Source organism: Colias croceus, chromosome 2 (assembly GCF_905220415.1).
Source record: "Colias croceus chromosome 2, ilColCroc2.1".
Taxonomy (NCBI): domain Eukaryota; kingdom Metazoa; phylum Arthropoda; class Insecta; order Lepidoptera; family Pieridae; genus Colias; species Colias croceus.
The window spans coordinates 199,418-220,134 of NC_059538.1; the positions used below are offsets into that span (position 1 = coordinate 199,418).

Sequence of the window (20,717 nt, forward strand, 5' to 3'; positions counted from 1 at the left end):
TTTTTAATAATGCAACAATAACTTTTACAGCATCGTTTCATAACATCTGTTTATCAGATAAAACGAGCGAAAGACGATTGTTTTAGTTAAGTCATAAACTTATGTACATACTTATATATAATATTGTAATACTGTGCATATAATGCTGAGATTAATAAATTCATAGTCATTAATCATTATCATATTATGTATATACTATAAACCTGCCTAATACTGAATTCCCTGTCTGTTGTCAGGGTTTCACTCAAAAACTTCAACGGATTTTGGATTTCGGAAACTTTATTGTTTAGTACGATTTATTATAAGCTCTCGGCAACATCATTATAATATAATATGATATAATTTAATCTAAGCGAACCAAGTCGCGAGCAGAACTATTAACTATACTTCTAAAAATACCTACCTATATAATTTCTTATCCATAAATCCTATTCACTTATAATCATATTTTCATAAATATTGTGGATTGGGAATATGAGTCGCAAAAAAATACGATGATCTATGACGGTCACGCATCCCACTGCAACTGCAGTCTGCACTGAAAACAACAATTTACAATGCATGAAGAGAACACTAGCTCAACCACTCTATTATACTATTGGTATTTAGATAGATAGATAGATAGAAAACACTTTATTGCACACAAAAACAAAATTTACAAAAACGATATTATTATAATAAATGTACAATTTGGCGGCCTTATCGCTTAAAAGCGATTTATTATTTATTATTTATTTAGTGTATTATAGTTGTTTAGACCGGATTTAACTTTGATAACAGTGCCTTGGGCACTATTATTAAAAATGAAACTAAAATATTAACAATTTTATACATACATAATAATTAAATCTAAAATAGTTCTTAGATCTATTACAAATAAAACTTTCCATTTCTAATTGAAAGCTTGAAATATGTACGATTTTAATAGAAAAAAAAGGGCGTGTGTGCCGAGCACATGACGTGTCAGAAGTTAAACTTCTTTGGCAAGATTCAAAGATACCTAAATTGTCGCCTTACTCCATGACGTGACGGTATTGCCATGACGCGACCTTGAAATTTTACTCTCAAAGCGCTATAAAGAAATTTAACTTCAATAAATATAAAATTATCTACATGAAACTATACAGTCCCAAACTGCGTCACGGGTAGACTGTCCAGTGTCCTCCCCTCCCCGTGTCTCCCCGTGACCACGATCGCTGTAAAGTGTTCGGAACGTCGGGTTCATTATATAAAAGTCGTTTATAATCCATTAATAAATCTTTAATTTCATCCTATGTCCTCGTGATATTAGAAGCAATAAACAATTTAATATTATCTTTATATAAAAAAACTTGAATCCAAACCAGAAATAAAGCAGAATTGGTAAATGACAATGTCAAAGAAATACGCATCTGACAGTGACAGAAATGCAATTTATGCGGATTGCGGAGAGCGAGAATGGCATAGAATTTGAAGTTCTTTCTAGAAACATGCTCAAAATTTTATTTTTATAAAGATAACTACAGGGCATTTAATCGTGAAAGTAACTAATTATAACTGAAAATGTCTAACGTATTCGGTTTAATAGTGTCCGGGCGACTGGTAAGTCAAAATAATGAAACTAAAAACATTGTTTACATTTTATGTTTCTATCGTGTTCGTATCTGTTTGGCCAGGTTCAAACGGACTTTACGCCGGTGTCGGAAACGAGCCTGGTGACTACTATTCTGGACGTGGACTCGATCAACCACGCCGTAGTGTTCCTGACGGGCACGACGCCGCTGCCGGCGGGCACTGTGGCCATCGTGTACTGGAGTTGGCCCGACCCCAACGCGCCGCCCAACTGGCAGCCGCTAGGTCACATTTCTAATGCGAAACCGTCGGCTATATTTAAAATACACAATTTAAAGAAATTGCATGAACTATCCAGTGAGTGAAATGTTTTAATCAGTTTAATTTTAAATTTTGTGTGAGTGTAGTTATTTTAATATTTCCTGTTTATTTACAGGTGAAAATAAATTTATGAATGCATTTGGGCAGCAGCAAATCTGCCACAATGCACAGATCGGTATATCCATAGAACCAGAGACTAATGCCCAACATCTAGAACCTTTACTTGTAAGTGTTTACTGTAGTATAATATAATTACGTCTAATGTGGCGAAATATTATTGACTTATACTGTTATCAAAATGTTTAAATTCAAATTTTATATAATTTCAGACTCAACAAACAAATACATATGTAACATTTGCACAGAAGATGTTAGAAAATTTAGTGAATTTTGTGGCGTCATACTCGGTGACCCAGGAGCAGATGACCCCCACCCCCGGGGTGTCGTACATCCCCCTCAACACGCTGCACACTTGGTACCAGAACTTCGAGCGGCGGCTGCAGCAGAACCCCAACTTTTGGAAGAACTAGCCCATGGACTGCATTTATTTCTTAAGCATAATAATGCAATGTGTTTTGTGACAATAGTGTTAAGTAAAGTCTATTGCAAGAGTATGTAAAGAATAGTTGAAATCAACAGCTTGTTACCGTACAGAAAGTGAAAAACAGATATTAAAAGTAATTGCAATGTTATTTATTTATTAATCTCAAGCTAAGAAACAATTAACACGGCTGACACATTTCTTTTAGCTCTGTGTGGCATGTGCTGGTTATTGTGCATGAAGCATAAATCATAAAAAAGTGCCACTGCCACTCGCTTCATATTTGAATTTAGTATGGTTATTGGTAATATACTAAATTGACTGTAGAAAGGTATGGTGTATTATTTAAAAAGCTGGCATACAAGACTGCTTATGAATTTATATTTTTTTATAATATAATAAATTAATTTCTAACATATTCTGTTTATTGTTTTTACATTAAAATATTAAAATCCTGAAATTTATACATATTGGAGTGAATAATTAATTTCTTGAGGAATCACCAAGTTTTAAAAAATAAAAAGAACAATTAACTTTTATAACATTTATTTAAATAAGAACCACAACAAGAGAATTGACTTCACTAACAATAAGGCACTTATCGCTAATGGTAAATGTCAGTAAACGTGAGGAAGACAAAGATTGCAACTTTATCATCCCGCAAAGACTAACTCATAAAACAACTGAGATCCACATTAAAACTAATTAACAAAACAATTGCCTTCTGCAGCATTTCATGTTCATACTTATACACATTTTCACAAAAATGAAATATGAATTCATTGAAGAGCTTATATGAGGACATAGCTGTATTCTATTTGGCATTAGAGCACCCTCTTGAAGTCTATAAATAATTGCCTGATGATTTACTAATTTCATTTGTGTCCGTATTACATTGAAACAATACATAAGAAAAATGTTGTCAGTTCATAAAATACTTATTATATTGAATAGATAAGAGACTTCAATCTTTGCATTGTCTTAATCACCAGGATATCATTCTGTGAGTCAAGTTAACTGCTAATTATTATCATTACATCACATAGTCATTAAAATAATACTCCCTGTAAATACTAGCTGCATGCAATCTCTATTTCATTACATTTAATAATTTATTTCATTGATAGGTATTTCAAGAATAAAAATTGACTTTAAAATCAACAAATTTCTATCAAAAATTTTCTACTAAAAATATTATGCCATTCACATATTCACCTTTTGCAGCCAGAAACAAACTACAAAATATATTTAGTCGCAACTATAATGGTGGGTTTAATAATTTGAAGTGCGAAAAGAAAAATACGAAGAATTATATTGTAGCATCCACCAAATGTATAGCACCCATCAATTTTGTGCGCATTCAGAAGAACTTACTTCTTAAAAAAAATTATTCTTAATGTCGATCAACTTTGGCTGATATGGTAACAGTTAAAAAGTAAAATGACTACTCTAAATAATGGGGGTCAAATTATAAAATACTTGTTGGAATATCGAGGATCATGTCCTATCTTTGAAAAACAAAACATATTGTGTCACAAGACTTGTGTTAAAAATGTATTTTGTCCTAGTGCATGCACGAATTAAAGTATAATATGGCGTATCGCACGAATTACGAGACAATATTGCGTGCATTGTAGTATGTCGTGTGATAAAATTGATTAAGTTCCATATTTAATACGATATTACATGTTTGCGTGATATCGTGTTAAATAAATAAATAAATCAGTGATATGTCCATAAGCAACATATGAGCAGTAGGTACACAATGACCAGTGCCTATGACTGCATTAGTGAATTATTTTATTAGGACACTGAAGAGTTCATTTTAAATATATAAATAAATAATTAAAAGACACATAAACACTCATTTGGACATAACATCAACGTAAATTGCGTAAGCTGTAGATGCTGTAGTGTAATGTAGTGTAGAGGTGAGTAGTGTAGTATGGTTTGGTGCAAGTGCAGTGTTGTGGTGAGGTGTAGTGTAGTGTAGTGTAGTGTGGTGTAGTGTGGTGAGGTGTAGTGTAGTGTAGTGTGTTATGGTGCAGTATGTTATAGTTTATTATAGTGTAGTGTAGTGTGGTGTAGTGTAGTGTGTTGGTGTAGTGTGGTGTAGTGTAGTGTGTTGGTGTAGTGTGGTGTAGTGTAGTGTGTTGGTGTAGTGTGGTGTGGTGTAGGGCAGTGTGTCAGTGCGGCAGGTGGGTCAGGAAGGGGTGCTGCAGCGCGTCGTGCGCGGAGAGACGCGAGCGCGGGTCGGGGTCGAGCAGGCGCATCGCCAGCGAGAACGCGCTCTCCGGGAAATCCGCCACTACTATGTCGTCGGGATTCGGGCTCTTAAATGTTTTATTTTATAAATAATTATAAATAATGAAAAGTATACATAATAAATAAATGGATAAATGAATTAAAATTAAAATTTCGAATAAACAATAAAACTAATGTTTATTATGTAATTTTTGTTCTTTAAGAAAAACATCAGGTATTTTTTTTTCTTTTTGAAACTAAAATAATTACTCCATATTAATATTATAAATGCGAAAGTAACTCTGTCTGTCTGTCTGTAACTCAATCACGCCTTAACTACTGAACCAATTTGCATGAAATTTGGTATAGAGATATTTTGATACCCAAGAAAGGACATAGGATAGGTTTTATCCCGGAAATCCTATGGGAACGGGTTTTTCTTTGAAAACGCGGGCGAAGCCGCGGGCGGAAAGCTAGTAATATTATGTACTTAGCAAACTAATTGACAATACATCTTTGTAATACAAACAATATTTAACGTGTATGCTATCCATAAAAAATGCAGTTATTTGCAAATGGTACATTATTATTCTCCTGTTTTTAAGATTTGAAATTCTTAACGAAGCTAAAGTCTTGAAACTCTTCCTAAAGAACTTGAATAAATAAATGTATGAGTTTGAAATAAACAGTACATCTAGTACAACTTACGGGTTGAGTGTTAGTAGCGCACAGGCACTGCAACTGCGGAAGCCGACAGCGTAGACAGTTCGACGCGGATAGTGCAGCCGGTGGGGCTAGTGCTGCATGTGAAGCAGGTGCCGATAGTGCCGCATGTGCCGGTGGTGCAGCAGGTGTTGGTGGTATGGGAGGAGCTCCTCGTAATCGCCGCGCAAGTTTGCGCAAACAAATGCCGCTGCGTTTACCCGACACTACTACACGCCGACCTGCCGAAGTCACAAATATTTTATAACAACCAATGTAGTTTATAATATAACGTACAAAGTAACACAAAATATCACAATATTTAGTGGAAATAACAGATTTTTTCCAAAAATCATACGTTTTTTTTTTTTCCCTTGAAACGCGAACTGATTACCGGCCCAAATAATATATAAACTCTGAACACAGAATTCTTACCGTATGAAAATACAGCTGAGCAGGCTTGCAAGGAAACAAACAGGTAACTGATTGTAAACAAGTATAATTGAAATGAAATATAATAAATTAATGCAACAAAATCCAAATATAGTTACCAAGCGAAGCTGCAACGCGCTGTATGGGCTCCGTGCCGAGCAGGTCGGCCAGCTCCGCCAGCGCTGACACGTCGTCTGACGCGCGGAAAAACGGGTATCTGGAAGCATAATGAAAAGTATTATTACCCACTAAATATTAATCAACTTGTACATGTCGCAGTCATCCGGCTGAATTTGCTATTCGATTGAATGACTAGCGTCTTGACGTCATTTAACATAGGCCGTTGGTTTGGATAAAGGGATGGAACATGAACCTAACCTAACCCAGGTTAGGTTCGTGTTTTTCTTTAACTACATAGAAAAAGACTCGCAACCGTCTTCTTGTGGACGTTTGGAAAAAGTAAATTCTATCGTCTTTCAATGCACGCGCTAGTCATTCAATCAAATAGCAGATTTAATCTGATGACAAATATAGTTATAAAACCACTGAGTACATTTATAACGCAATATCTTATTTATCGCCCCGGCTTCGCCCGTGGTACATATTAACGTTTTCTCTACATAAGAACCATCCTCGTACTTCAAGGAATATAATAAAAAAAGAATTATCGAAATCGGTTCAGCCGTTCTCGAGTTATGGAATTACAACGAAAAGTGGCATTGATTTTTATATATTAGATTGTGTAGTGCAGTACTGTGTGTGTAGTGTAATTCAGTAAATTAAAGTGTAATTTATATTATGTAGTTTGGTGTATTGCGATGCAGCACCGTACAGTGCGTGGTAATGTGTTGTTTGCACAACGCTTAGTGTAGTACAGGGCGCGCTGTACCTGGCGGTGAGCACGGAGGCGAGCACGACGCCGGCGGCCCAGGTGTCGAGCGCGGTGCCCTGGCGCGGGCTCTTGAGCAGCACCTCGGGCGGGCGGAAGCCCTGCGTGCCCGCGCGCGCCGCCCGCGCCGCCCCCCGCCGCGCGCACCCCGTCGCCCCGCCCGCCGCGCATGCGCCCGCCAGCCCCGCGCATGCGCACGCCGGGACCGCAGCCGCTACACTGGCGCTCTGCAACTAGCGAGTGAGAGCCAAGAGACATTACTCACACAACTCAAATTTCAAAATAATGGTTCAGTCGTTAACGGAATTGACGAAGATAAACCCTTTTTAAAAATATTTCCACATTTTCGAACAAAGATTTTATTTCAAACTAGCTTCCGCCCGCGACTCCGTCCGCGCGGAAAAATTAAGATTTATTTTTTTCTACGTATTTTTCCGGGATAAAAAGTATCATGTATAATGCAGGCTTTAATTATAATAAAGTATAATTATACAAAGTTTCATCGAAATCGAACCGTTAGTTTTCACGTGATGCCTGAACAGACAGACAGACAGACAAAAATTTTTTTAATCACATATTTGGGTTTGGTATCTGTCGGATTGAATTGTCATAATTAGTCGTAATTAAAGCATCATACAAGCAAGACGTATTTTTCTTTATAAAATCACCATTCCGTTTATCGCAATCTAAATTCAACCTTAGTGACCGAACATATGGTCCTTCGAGCCGGATAGTTTTGCGATAACGAGAACAATAGTGCATCGGCCGGCGAGCAATCCTATACAGAAAAAGTTGTTTACGAGTTACGAGTTAGCGAAGTTTCGTTACAATTGATGTCAAGACAAAAGAAGTTATAATTAATTATTTAAAAGTCCAGATTTTGAAGTGAATCGTTGCATTTATAAGAAGATAATATTGAAGAATTTAATTAAACATAATGGCTACTACTATTACTTCCGAACAAGAAAGTTATATTAACATGTTAGAAGATTTAGCATCGAAGTTACAAAAGACACAAATTAATTTTAAAAAATCACCTAAAGTCAGATTAACGGAGGGCTATATTAAAGCACGTTTGGAGTGTATGGAAGACTATTGGAAGTTATTTAATGAAGCACACTTGCAATTATCGAAACGTACGACGAGAGATCAGCGCGGCGTGATTCCTTATTTTTTAAACGAAGAATATTATAAATACGAAGATGTGTATATCAACTTTAAAGCGGACATGATAGATTTATTGGGTGCGAATAAAAACGTGATGCAGCAAGGTGAAATGGGTGTTTCAATGGTCGAACCGTGTATTTCGGGGGTGAAACTTCCACACATCGAGTTACCTACTTTCTCAGGAAGATACGATGAATTTTTATCATATCAAGACTTGTTTACTACACTTGTGCATAATAATTCGTCATTATCAAAGGTACAGAAGTTACATTATCTTAAGTTAAGTGTTACCGGAGAAGCCGCATCTTTATTGAAACATATTAATGTAACCGAAAATAATTATGAACAAGCTTGGGACACTTTAAAGAAGCGTTATGGTAATAAAAGGATTATTATAAACTCCGTATTTAAAAGATTTTTGGCATACGTAAGGTAAATACACAAACATCGATACAAATTAAATTCATTTTGGACACAACTAATGAATGTTTAAATAGTCTACAAAATATGCAAATTTCTACCGATACATGGGGTCCAATATTAATTTATATTATTCTACAAAAATTAGACCAGGAGACACACAAATCATGGGAAGAATATATTTATCAACAAGAATCGGAAGAGTTGCCTAGTTGGAAAGATTTAAATAAATTTCTTGAGTTAAAGTATCGCACCTTGGAAATGATAACATCGAACAGTCAACAAACGACAAATAAAGAGAGATCGTCAACACAAAGATCATTCCATGCCGCTAAGAATATTAAGAATTCACATTTAATAAGTAACAATCAGCCGATGTGTATCTTTTGTCAGCAAAATCATTATATTTATCACTGCAACGAATTTTCTAAACAAACTACTGAAGACAGACATCAATTTGCACTCAAGAATAAGCTATGTTTTAATTGTTTAGTTCCCAATCACACCGTTCCACATTGTAAACAACAAACGTCTTGCAGAATTTGTAGAAGAAGACATCATTCCCTATTACACTTAGAGAAGAAGCAAGGGATTGATTACAACACAACGACTCCAACAAGCGCACCAACATCAGAAGCACAAGTCACAGCGCATTACTCAAGCGAACCACAATCTAGTAAAAGGGTTCTACTTGCTACGGCGATAGTCTACATAAAAAGCAAGTCAGGTGAACTTCATCGTTTTCGTGCACTTGTAGACCAGGGATCAGAAGCGTCTTTCATCACGTCAAGAGTTGTCGATTTACTAAACCTAAAGAAGAAAAGAGTACATGGTACAGTATCGGGTATAGGTGAAGAAAAACAAGACTTGAAGTATAAGGTACAATTGTCATTACACACTAAATCGTCGCCTATTGAAATGGAAGCTTATGTGATGAAAACAATATCATCGATTCTGCCTGCCAAGAAGATTTCACTGCAGACGGCAATGGAAACTATCGATTTAGCTGACCCTACTTACGGAACACCTGGCAGCATTGACCTTTTACTAGGTGTAGAAGTTTTTACAAGAATTATCGAAGACGGCATCATACGCCTACACAACGGTTTAGTAGCCCAAAAGACTAGTCTGGGATGGATCTTATCTGGCCAGACTACACATGCTGACCGTAACAACACGAAAACACTAAGAAGTATGTTCATTAGAGAAGACAATGACTTACTTAAATCTTTTTGGGAAATAGACACATTCTTATACAACAAGAAGAAGATATTTACAAAAGAAGAAGAAGAATGTGAAGATATATATACAAAGACAACCCAAAGAGATCACGAAGGAAGATATATAGTACAACTACCTTTAAAGCAAAGTTTAGAAGAAACAATTGAACAAATAGGAAACACTAAGGATACTGCAATAAAGAGGTTCAAACAATTAGAAAGAAAATTTGCTAAAGACAAATCACTAAAAGAAGAATACACAAAGGTTATAAAAGAATATATTAGTATGGGTCACATGAAGAAGTTAGAAGATGATGATGACAAGAACACTATATACTTACCTCATCATGCTGTCATTCGACAAGACAAGGAGACTACAAAGGTCCGTGTAGTCTTCGATGCTTCAGCTAAGGGCTCCAACGGTTTATCACTGAATGATTTAATGCGAGTAGGTCCTGTTCTACAAAGAGATCTTCGCAGTCTTATTACTTTATGGAGAATTAATAAGATTTGCTTCATTGGAGACATAACAAAGATGTACAGAATGGTTAAGATGTCTGAAGACCACTCAAAATTACAATGCATTGTTTGGAGAGACAATCCAGACGAGGAATTAAGAAGTTATAAACTTTTAACGGTTACGTTCGGAACGGCCGCAGCACCATTCCTTGCCGTCAGAACACTGAAACAATTAGCAAATGATGAAATGCTAGAATATCCTGAAGCTGCTAATGCGATTCAAACATCATTTTACGTTGATGATCTAATGGGGGGTCATGAAGAAGTAGAAAAGGCAAAGAAGCTCTGTGAAGAAATAAAGATTGTATTAAAAAGAGGAGGATTTAACATGCAAAAGTGGTCCAGTAATGCTGAAGAAGTCATACAATACATAAAAGAAGATGATAATACAATAAGAGAAAATTTAGAAATTAAACTAGATAAAATAATAAAAATATTAGGCTTAACATGGGATAGAAGAAGTGATACATTTAAAATAACTATAGACTTACCTGAATTAATACTTCCTGTGACAAAAAGGTCTATTCTTTCCGATGTTGCACGTTTGTTTGACCCTTTTGGGTGGCTATCTCCTGTAGTAATAGTGGCAAAGGTCATGATGCAAAAGCTTTGGCTTTGTAACAAGGGATGGGATGATGAGTTACCCTGTGACATAGTAGAAGAATGGATATACTATAGAGATGACTTACTTGAACTACAATCGCTTGAAGTCCCACGATGGCTTCACACAGCTCCAAGAAGTAAAGTGGTGGAGATACATGGTTAATCGCAGACGCTTCAACGAAATCATACGCAGCTGTCGTTTACCTTAGAGTCGTCGATGAAAGAGATGATGTCTATGTTACCATGATAGCATCTCGCACAAGAGTTGCTCCGTTGAAACAGCTTACCGTACCTAGACTGGAGTTATGTGCAGCAGCGCTTTTGGCAGAAGTCATTGAAGAAACATCAAATCTACTTAAACTGGCGAACACGCAGATATACGCTTATACAGATTCAATGGTAGTTTTGTCGTGGCTGCAGTCTCACCCAAGTAAGTGGAAGACTTTTGTCGCTAATCGTGTGGCAGATGTTTTGAGAGTTGTAGACTGCTGCAGATGGAATCATATACGATCCGCTGAGAACCCAGCAGATATCGCGTCAAGAGGAATTAAAGCTTGCGAATTGAAAAGTGCGAACCTTTGGTGGAATGGACCAGAATGGCTGAAAGATAAAAGTAACGCTAAAACAACAAAAACAGATATTCCAGAAACAGATTTAGAATTGAAGAGTTTACACAACACAAAAGAAGATTTTGAAACACCAATTTGGGAAAGATTTTCGAGTTTATCGCGGATGAAAAGAGTTTTGTCATATTGTAGAAGATTTTTGAGACCTAAGGAAGAATGTCCGAAAGAAAGATACATACAAGTAGAAGAAATGGAAGAAGTATTAAAGATATGTATTAAATATTATCAAGGACTTGTTTATAAAAAAGATTTGGATGACATAAAGAAGGAAGGAAGAGTTAAACCCAGAAGTACACTAGTCAAACTTTCGCCATTTTTAGATAAAAATGGGATCATGAAAGTTGGCGGAAGATTACAGAAAGCAAATATAGAGGAATCTACCAAAGGACACTTGATAAGAGTAAATAAAGACACAAAACTAACATATGAAGAAATGTCTACACTATTGGCCCAAGTAGAAGCGTGTCTTAATTCTCGTCCACTTTGCCAACTAGACGAGACTATCGACACACTAACACCACTCACACCTGGACATTTTCTTATTGGCGAACCATTGATTGGTGTTCCTGATGTTCATTATAAGCAGGCTGATGCTAGCCTACTCACAAGATGGCGATGTATTCAAAAGATGACTCAGGATTTTTGGCACCGCTGGAGATCTGAGTATTTAAACACATTACAAAAACGAAGTAAATGGCACACCAACATTCATTCGCCAAATATTGGAGATGTCGTTGTAATTAAGGAAGAGGACTTACCACCTACTAAATGGTTATTAGGTTGCGTGAAAGAAGTCCATCCTGGCTCAGATGGTTTAGTATGAATAGTAACAGTAAGATGTAAGGGCAGTAAAGAGTTAAAGAGACCGTTATCAAGGTTAGTTTACTTCCAAATAAAATTGATTAAAAAGAAATGAGTTATGTATTATACATTTACAAGCTAAATTAATATGTATTGATTGTTATTGAAACTAAATTACTTTATATAAAAATTAGAAGAAGATAAGAAATCGTAAACACATTAATTTTGAAGTTATTTGTTTGTATTACTTTACAAAAGATTTGAAAGTTGTGCTGAGAATTGTTTAAGTTTTACTTGTTTAAAGATCTCATTTATGAAGTAAGAATGTTTAATTACCTAAACTCTAACGTTAATGTAAGTCTGCATAATATTTTTGTTACTTTCTTCAATGTAAAGTTTGTAAAAACTTAATGAAGTGTATTCCTGCCAAAACATAACATAATATTATATAGCTATGTACAATCAAGTTATGTAGTTAATGATTTATAGTTTTACAGTTAGGCTAAGCGCGCACCACGATTTTAATTTTTGCGACACGATTTCAAAATCGCGCTGTAGAAAATCGCAGAGAGTACGGTGCGCGCACAGCGATAATTTAATAGTGATCCTTACTCACTTTCATCATGGATTTCGTACAAGTTGCTTGTCTTTATTTACTACTTCGGAGGATAAGAAGAAAAAAAAAAGAAAATTCGTCTATATTTGACTCATTCTTTTACAGCAGATAGAATTGTCAAAAGTTTCTTTTATCCATACTAATATTATAAATGCGAAAGTAACTCTGTCTGTCTGTAAATTTGGTATAGAGAAATTTTGATACCCGAGAAAGGACATAGGATCGGTTTTATCCCGGAAATCCCACGGGAACGGGAACTATGCGGGTTTTTCTTTGACTGCGCGGGCGATGCCGCGGGTGGAAAGCTAGTCAGAAATATAATGAACTTCGGATGTATCCCAAAAAATTCTTTGGCTATTATAGAATGAAAATTCCGCCAAAGGGCTGCCCTTTGTGCTTTTTTATTTTTTTTATTATTGTAACCTTTATGTATATTTTGTTTCTTGTACAATAAAGTGTTAAATAAATAAATAAATTTAAACCTTTGATAGATTACTGAGTTTATGTTTACCAAACAGTACCTACCTATACCACTACGATGTTTACTGTTGGACAGACGAAACACAAGTGAAGTGCCGGCCGGGCCCGAGTGTGCGATTTTATTATCGCAGTGCGCGCGGTACCATACAATTTCATTTTCTGCATTTTATTTTCGCGACAATCGCGTCGCGAGCAGTCGCAGCAAAATGTGACAAATCACAATTTTAAAATCGCTGCGATTATTTAATCGCATGTGCGCGCATTGTCATAGTAACTCATACGTTGTATTTCTGCGATAAAATAATCACGCTGCATAAAATCGTGGTGCGCGCTTAGCCTTATACAGTCCACTGTACTCAATCATTGTTAAGTTAAAATTTTTTACTTTAATGCTATCGTTTATATTTTGTTAATGAGTTTAAGTTGAAAACAATATGTTTTGGTGGGCGGTATGTCGGATTGAATTGTCATAATTAGTCGTAATTAAAGCATCATACAAGCAAGACGTATTTTTCTTTATAAAATCACCATTCCGTTTATCGCAATCTAAATTCAACCTTAGTGACCGAACAGTATCGATCCAGGGACACCCCCTGGTATTTATTTTTTCAATATTTTCAATGTACAGAATTGACCCTTCTACAGATTTATTATATCTATAGATAGAGAAATATTAATATTCATCAAGCCCTGTTATTAAAATAAACTAAATATAATACGTGGCCTCATATTAAATTAACAAATAAATTTCTATTGTAAGAAAAAAAAAACAAGGAAAGTTGTTGTGCCGTAATTTATGCAAATTGCCACATTGCACATTACTCAGTCATCATGTATCACGTAACATTAATATGTTTAAATCTATATTATGTATTTTCACTATGGTATTTCAGTCAGTAATTGGCTTCAATATAAAGAGGTTGTCAAGCAGCTACAGCTACATATCTTAAAACAAAGCAATTAGTATCACATGTTACCCTAGGCAGGCTCTGCTTGAGCGCGTGCTGCTTGATGGCGTCGATCCTGCGCGAGACGGGCACGCTGTGCGCGCGCGTGCCCAGCGACAGGTCCAGCGCCACGCGCTTGGCGCCCGGGGATGAGTCCGCTTCCTGCCAACACCAAATTTGTTGATTAATACAAAATACTGATGTTAATAATATATATTTTTTTTTTTCATTCCAAATTGATTCTTTAGTTCCTTCATACTCAATTACAATTTTCAACATTCAAAATTGCAAGAGTATACTTTGCTATTTTGAACGTTTTCCTTTGTTGCTTTTTTATACAATTTACGTAGCATAGTTTTTGTTTAACTTTCATTTTATAACCAATAATTCTACAATAAAAATTAATAAATAGATTTTATTATTATGTAAATCACCCACCTCTTCCCGCAACCGTTTAGCTGTGCTCTGTGAATGCGCGGGCGGCGGCTCGGGCGCGGCGCACACGCGTTGCGCCAGACCGAAATCCACCAACAAGTACCTACAGACAAATTATATATTCCATTTTTTAATTTCTATGTAAAATTTCAATTAAAAAAGAACAACAATAAAACCGGCCAAGTGGGAAATAATTTAACTAAAAGTAATATTGCACCAATACACTGAATTTGGCATTTGGCAATATTGTTGAAATTGATTTATTTAATTTTATTTAAAATTTTAACTACTTTCAGACTTAAAGTGCTGTTCTCTTTAGAGAATACATAAAAAGTGAGAGTGAAAGATCATTTTAGCACATATTTTAGAATAATATTTCCTTACAAATCATACAAACTAAACTACGTATGTAATCAAATATAACCTTCTATTTTCTCGATCATACAGAAAGTTGCTAGGTTTGACATCTCTGTGGATAACCCCAAAAGAGTGCACGTGTCGCAGGGCCACCAGCAGGGCATGCATGTACCTCGCCAATTCCTCTGCATTCATATCTCCCACATACTCCTGAAATTACACATTCATTTTATAACTTACATATTTTACTTGATCAGCAAAAACAACCTCAAATTATATATTTACTGCATTAGTTGTAAAAATAAATATAAGGTTTAAGAATTTAAATTCAGCAAATATTTATAATTAACAAAATTTTTTTTAAAAAAATAAAATAAATAAAATATTGCCATAATCTAAGACACAATAAGCTATTTGTAAGTGAACACATACAACCTAAGTCCTAAGAGAATAATTGTAGAGACATATTGAAATAATTGCAACTTACTGAAAATTTTCTATGAGGTATGTACGGCATAACAAACACTATAGTATCCAAATGTCTCAAACAGAGCTCTACACCAATAACATTGTGCCTTCCACTGGAAAATAAACAAAATTGATAAATGAATATTATGTTGGTAATGTTTAATTACTGTTTCGTATAGCTAATAATTACCCCATATCCTGCAGGCATCTCAATTCGTGCTCAATCCTCGCGGGATGAGCCGTTGGCACCAGATGTTTGATGGCAAACCAGCGCTTCTGTGCATCAGGCAGGTCAGAGTGCTGGCGCAAAGAACCTAAATAAACAGAACTAAATGTGCCCTCTCCTATCTTTCGATGTACTTGAAATATCTTGTCCAGTTTAGGAAGCTTGAGCACGAGCTCCTTTATTTGTTCCTCTGTAATCGAGTAAAGAAAACGAAATTAAACTGATAAATTTACTCAATTCAAAAAAAACATATTTACCCAATACCCACTCTCAGGATCATCCTTGGTACACAAAGCATCTTCTCTGTTCTTTTTATCTTCTTCGTTGATCCCATTTTGTTTTAATTGTTGTTTTTGAACTTCTTTTTGAAGTTTTAGTATTTTAGCCTCGATACCTCTTATTCTAGACATAACTTTTGTTTATAGAATCAAATTTTCATATTCCTAGTTTTCAACGAAAAAAGTAAACAAGGAAAATTAAAAAGAAAAAGAAAGAAAAGAAATTAACCTAATTCATAGCAACATTTAAAATACAAGAAATGAAAGTAAAAACAAAATACTTGACACCAGTCACCACACTTGACACTACTTAACAGAATGACACATGACATACCGTAAGTGACAGTTGACCATAGTCATTGCAGTTGACCAAGAAGCTTATATCCTCTAATACACTGGAGATTGCACTATGACCATTAACTTGAAACAAGAAACTATGACATTCAATGACGTCAGTCATGTTTTTTGTCTCTTTCTGTCGAGTGACCACGCTGGTTTGTAAATTCAGGATTTTTCAAAATAGAAAAAACTAAAAATCATGGTCTATAAATAATAACGACATATATTTTTAACAGTATTTATATTATAATATTATGGTCATACTTTATAGGTAGGTACATACAATTTTAATTGGTATAGAATGATAGTTATAAATAACTTTTGGCTACAAAGCTTGGATATGAACCGATATATAGCATTAACATCCTTTGTAAATAGAGGAAAGTTGTGTTTTGCATCAGATGCTGTTCACCAAATTGTTAGCTACTCAGATCTTCTTTTTAAACGCGTTGCTTCGACGGGTCAATTTCAAGCCAGAATCATCAAAGAAAAACTGTTTATAGCAGACTTGCACAAATTTTCTTTACAAAGTTTATTTTTCAAAAGGTATTTTTTTCTGGGTCGTAATCCTCAGTAATTTTACCCTTGATGGGCACATATATTTCTTTTTATTTTACTTTTTGGAAAGCTGAAATACCTAAAACAAAAAATATGAGGTAAGTTAAAAAAGTATAAATTTCAATGTAAAAACGAACAATCTTATAACTACATGTGAGTGCAATACCGATGTCGAGTGTTGTTTCATTACTAGTAAAAATCTTGGAAATGGTGTTCTAAATTTCATCATAATATTGTTATTATAATATATTCTCTTCACTATCCATAAAAACTCGTCATCATGGTTACCTTACTTGTTAATTTTGTTTATTGAAAACTTGTTGAAAAATGATAAAGTATTAGGAAAATAACAAATTTAACATGAATGCTTTCTAAAATGATGCAAAATTTTACAATTTTTGCCATTGAAATGATTCTAAACAGGTAAATGCAGGAGTATTGAGGAATATTGTAAATAACGTAAATATACACTTGCCTGTGAAATTCTATGCCAGAATTTGGTGTCCAAACACTTCTGCAATTTTGCACATTACAATGCATTCTTTATATTCGGAAAATATTCATTAAATAAGCAACAATATTAACTTAAATATTCGAAGCGACGCAATTTTTTTGACACACATGCCATATTGACAAAGTGAGAGTTGCTACAATTTTATTATGGTGACTACCCATAATCAGGGAGTACCTTTTTAATAATTGGTTCAGATACTTAGTTTATTTAGCATAAATAATAATTGTCTCATCCAACAATGCTTCTGAACGACGTTGTTGGCAATTTATCAACAAACTCATGTACAAAAACTAACCCTTTGCACAGAATATTACAGCATACATAGTAGCCTTGGGAAAACTTCGTATTAACAGTGGTAATACCAAGTTAGGTGTGAAAGTGATAAAAAACATGAACTGGGCAATATTTTCTTGTTACACGTCAATGTTCATACCGAAATCTCCAGTGTATTAGATATAAGCTTCTTGCAGTTGACTCTTGAGTTGACTAAAAGGCCCTACTCACGGTTCAACACAACCAACAATCTGCTGAAACAATTTGTTGCAGTCGCGATTGAGCGTTCTCTACTCACGATTCACCCAACCCTCAATCTGATGACACAATTTCATTCCGCGATTGCTTGCCACAACGTGTGCACGTCACGTTGATGCCTGGCCTGATGCTAAACCTCAACGCAATAATACGCATTATTAATGGATATACTAATTTATGAAATATAAGATAATTATCTTTGTAAATCTTGTATTTTTTCCAATTTTATTGATAGATTTCAAGGGCTATAAAGTATAAACGGCTATAAAATATAAACATCTTCCTCAAATATGTAAAAATGTCTTTCCCGCGTTTATCTCAAAACCGCCATTTTGCGATTACTGCGCAGCGCGATTGAGCCGAGATTGGAGCAATCACAATACTCACGTTCCAACACGCACACAATCTGCTGAGACAATTTGTCGGGTTGCTTCCGCGCCGATCCAATTCGCAACATGTTGGGTTATCAACGTGCCCTCAACTATACTATTCACGACACAATCTGTTAGCTCACTGCAGATTGTGTCAACAGATTGTTACTGAAATTGAATCGTGAGTAGGCTACTTGAGAGTTGACTGCATACAATTTTTTGTACAAATCAAAGCTTCTATTAAAATACTGTGCCCTCCTAAGAGCAATAAACCTACCCTCAGACTGTGCCTGTTGTGGTGCCTGTAGTCTTTGGCACTTATGTTGGCACTGCATTAACTTCCGTACAATCTAAATTAAATTAAATTAAATTAATTTATTTTCTCATCACAACTGTACCTACAATCAACACATACATCAATTGTGAGAAACTAGTGCCCGCGATAAGTATAAAATACTTGTGTTACGGGTCTAAGTACGTTTCAGTTTCTCTACTTACCGAATTGTAAGAATAACATTTTCTGATGTTTGATAGTCTAATTTTTTCAGCCATTTACATATCGACGTCTTACACCTTCATGTACTATTTAAGAGAGTATATTATTGAAATGGACTTATTGATTTTATTGTATAAAAATGCCCCAAGAAAATAGTAAAAACTATGAGACAGACATGTATTAAAAGAGTTGTTTTTACAAATAATATCTTTTCTACGCTTGTCCCTATTGAAATTTGGATCATATTTTATTTGTGCATGTTGCCTTATTATAATAGATCAAAATATCTCCATACCAAATTTCATGCAAATTGGTTCAGTAGTTTAGGCGTGATTGAGTAACAGACAGACAGACAGAGTTACTTTCGCATTTATAATATTAGTATGGATTAATGAGGTTATTGCTAACTCGAATTTTTTTTTTTCAATACTGAACTTAGCGCAACCAGCTGGTGCGTTTCACGTTCAAATTAAGCATCAGCATAATTCGGCATTGTGCGCCACTGAGTCGCTTTAAAGCATTGTGCTCTGTAATTGGAAAACAGCCATAATCTTCAGAGTACAATATAATTCATGAACATTGGATGACAATTACTATTATTTTAAGGAAATTTAAATGATGTACATGTAATGAATCATATATTATGTTTTTTAAATTGAAGGTTTTGAACCTACTGCCTATAATCTATAGGATTGACCCTTGTTTGACCACATAATATTAAGTACTAATGAATGTTAGCTAAAGGCTGTGCTTAAAGGTCTTGTAGCAAGGCATTAAATCTTAATTAGGTATAAAGAATATATAAATTATGACTTATGTCAATGTCAACAACAAATGTCAACAAGGGCCAAGGTATCATTATCAGCTGGAATCAAATAATTCTTATAGGTATCGATTGATAATTTTAAGACTTGTATTATATAAAATACATAATTTAAGCGACCTAAATACATTATCAATACCTTATGTGAGTAAAAATTATAAAGTGCATTTTTATCATATTTTTGTGATTATAGTTTAAGTATCTGAAAGCATCCTAAAATAAAACTTCACAGATTTCAGGTTCTCATAAGAAGTTGCTCAAACATTTACAAAATGTTTTGTTCAACAGTTGCAAAAAGAATAACTGCCCAAGGAATTAGAACGGTTAGTAGATTATCAACATCATAAACTCATTTTAAAAATTAACCTAACCTTCAAATGTTCTCATCAAAAATTATTTGATCTATATTTAATATTATAAAGCTGGAGAGTTTTTGTTAGTTCGTTTAAACGCGCTCATCTCAAGAACTACTGGTCCGGTTTGAAAAATTATTTCAGTGTTGGATAGCCCATTTATCGAGGAAGGCATTTATTATGGACTATGAATCATCACGCTGAGACCAAATCTTTTTTAAACTAACTTTTATTAAATATTTTTTAGGCAAATTATGTGACAAAACCACCCAAGCCAGAAATCCCAACAAATCCACTAGCTTCCGTTTATTCAGCTACTCACCAAAAAACAAATGGTATTGTCTATGATAAGAAGCCCTTTAAAATAGCATTAGAAGCTGGTAAAACTTATAGCTGGTGTTTATGTGGAAGATCAAAGTCCCAGCCATTCTGTGACGGAACACATAGGAACATATACCTTAAAATTACAGAAAAGTATGGTTAAGTTTAATATTAATTTGATTGATATCATATTTTTTAATCAGATTCTTAAATAGTTATAATTTTTACAGGCCAATTAGATTTACAGTGACAGAATCAAAGGACTACTGGCTGTGTAACTGTAAACAGACCAAGAATAGGCCCTTCTGCGATGGAACACACAAACAGAAGGAAATCCAAGAAGCAACCACTATCAGACTGTAAAATGTACCTGTGCTTTGTACAGAATATTATTTAGTTTTACAACATAATTATTAGAGTTTAGGTTACTAACAGATTAAGCAAAAATAAAACATTTTACAACAGAGATATTTGTCTATAATTATTGGTTTATCAAAGAAAATCATATTATCTAATTGAACTGTTGTAGGTTTTGTCAATTATTTTACTGAGAAATAGGTACATATTG

The 20,717-nt window shown here is 34.7% G+C and overlaps 3 protein-coding genes across 4 annotated transcripts; 2 read left to right on the plus strand and 1 right to left on the minus strand.

Moving 5' to 3' along the window:
* The first annotated feature begins 1,409 nt into the window (after positions 1-1,409).
* Positions 1,410-2,831, plus strand: LOC123702029 (protein OPI10 homolog). The gene is made up of 4 exons (XM_045649686.1): positions 1,410-1,581; positions 1,656-1,908; positions 1,988-2,097; positions 2,202-2,831. The coding sequence occupies exons 1-4, from the start codon at positions 1,543-1,545 to the stop codon at positions 2,400-2,402; spliced, it is 603 nt and encodes a 200-aa protein (XP_045505642.1). The 5' UTR covers positions 1,410-1,542; the 3' UTR covers positions 2,403-2,831.
* A 1,710-nt stretch (positions 2,832-4,541) lies between these two features.
* Positions 4,542-16,168, minus strand: LOC123698868 (cell division cycle 7-related protein kinase-like). The gene is made up of 11 exons (XM_045645675.1): positions 15,834-16,168; positions 15,530-15,755; positions 15,359-15,452; positions 14,939-15,081; positions 14,518-14,617; positions 14,110-14,241; positions 6,681-6,913; positions 5,911-6,008; positions 5,795-5,818; positions 5,366-5,601; positions 4,542-4,746 (listed from the first exon to the last, which is right to left on the minus strand). Exons 1-11 carry the CDS (start codon positions 15,973-15,975, stop codon positions 4,600-4,602), a joined length of 1,575 nt encoding a protein of 524 aa, XP_045501631.1. The 5' UTR covers positions 15,976-16,168; the 3' UTR covers positions 4,542-4,599.
* Positions 16,169-19,439: 3,271 nt separating this feature from the next.
* LOC123702530 (CDGSH iron-sulfur domain-containing protein 3, mitochondrial) lies at positions 19,440-20,617 on the plus strand. 2 transcript variants are annotated; one of them, XM_045650307.1, is made up of 4 exons: positions 19,440-19,540; positions 19,708-19,798; positions 20,076-20,302; positions 20,380-20,617. In XM_045650307.1, exons 1-4 carry the CDS (start codon positions 19,461-19,463, stop codon positions 20,510-20,512), a joined length of 531 nt encoding a protein of 176 aa, XP_045506263.1. In that variant the 5' UTR covers positions 19,440-19,460; the 3' UTR covers positions 20,513-20,617. The 2 variants fall into 2 exon arrangements, with proteins under 2 accessions (XP_045506263.1, XP_045506267.1); XM_045650311.1 differs by having other exon boundaries at positions 19,476-19,619.
* Positions 20,618-20,717: the final 100 nt, after the last annotated feature.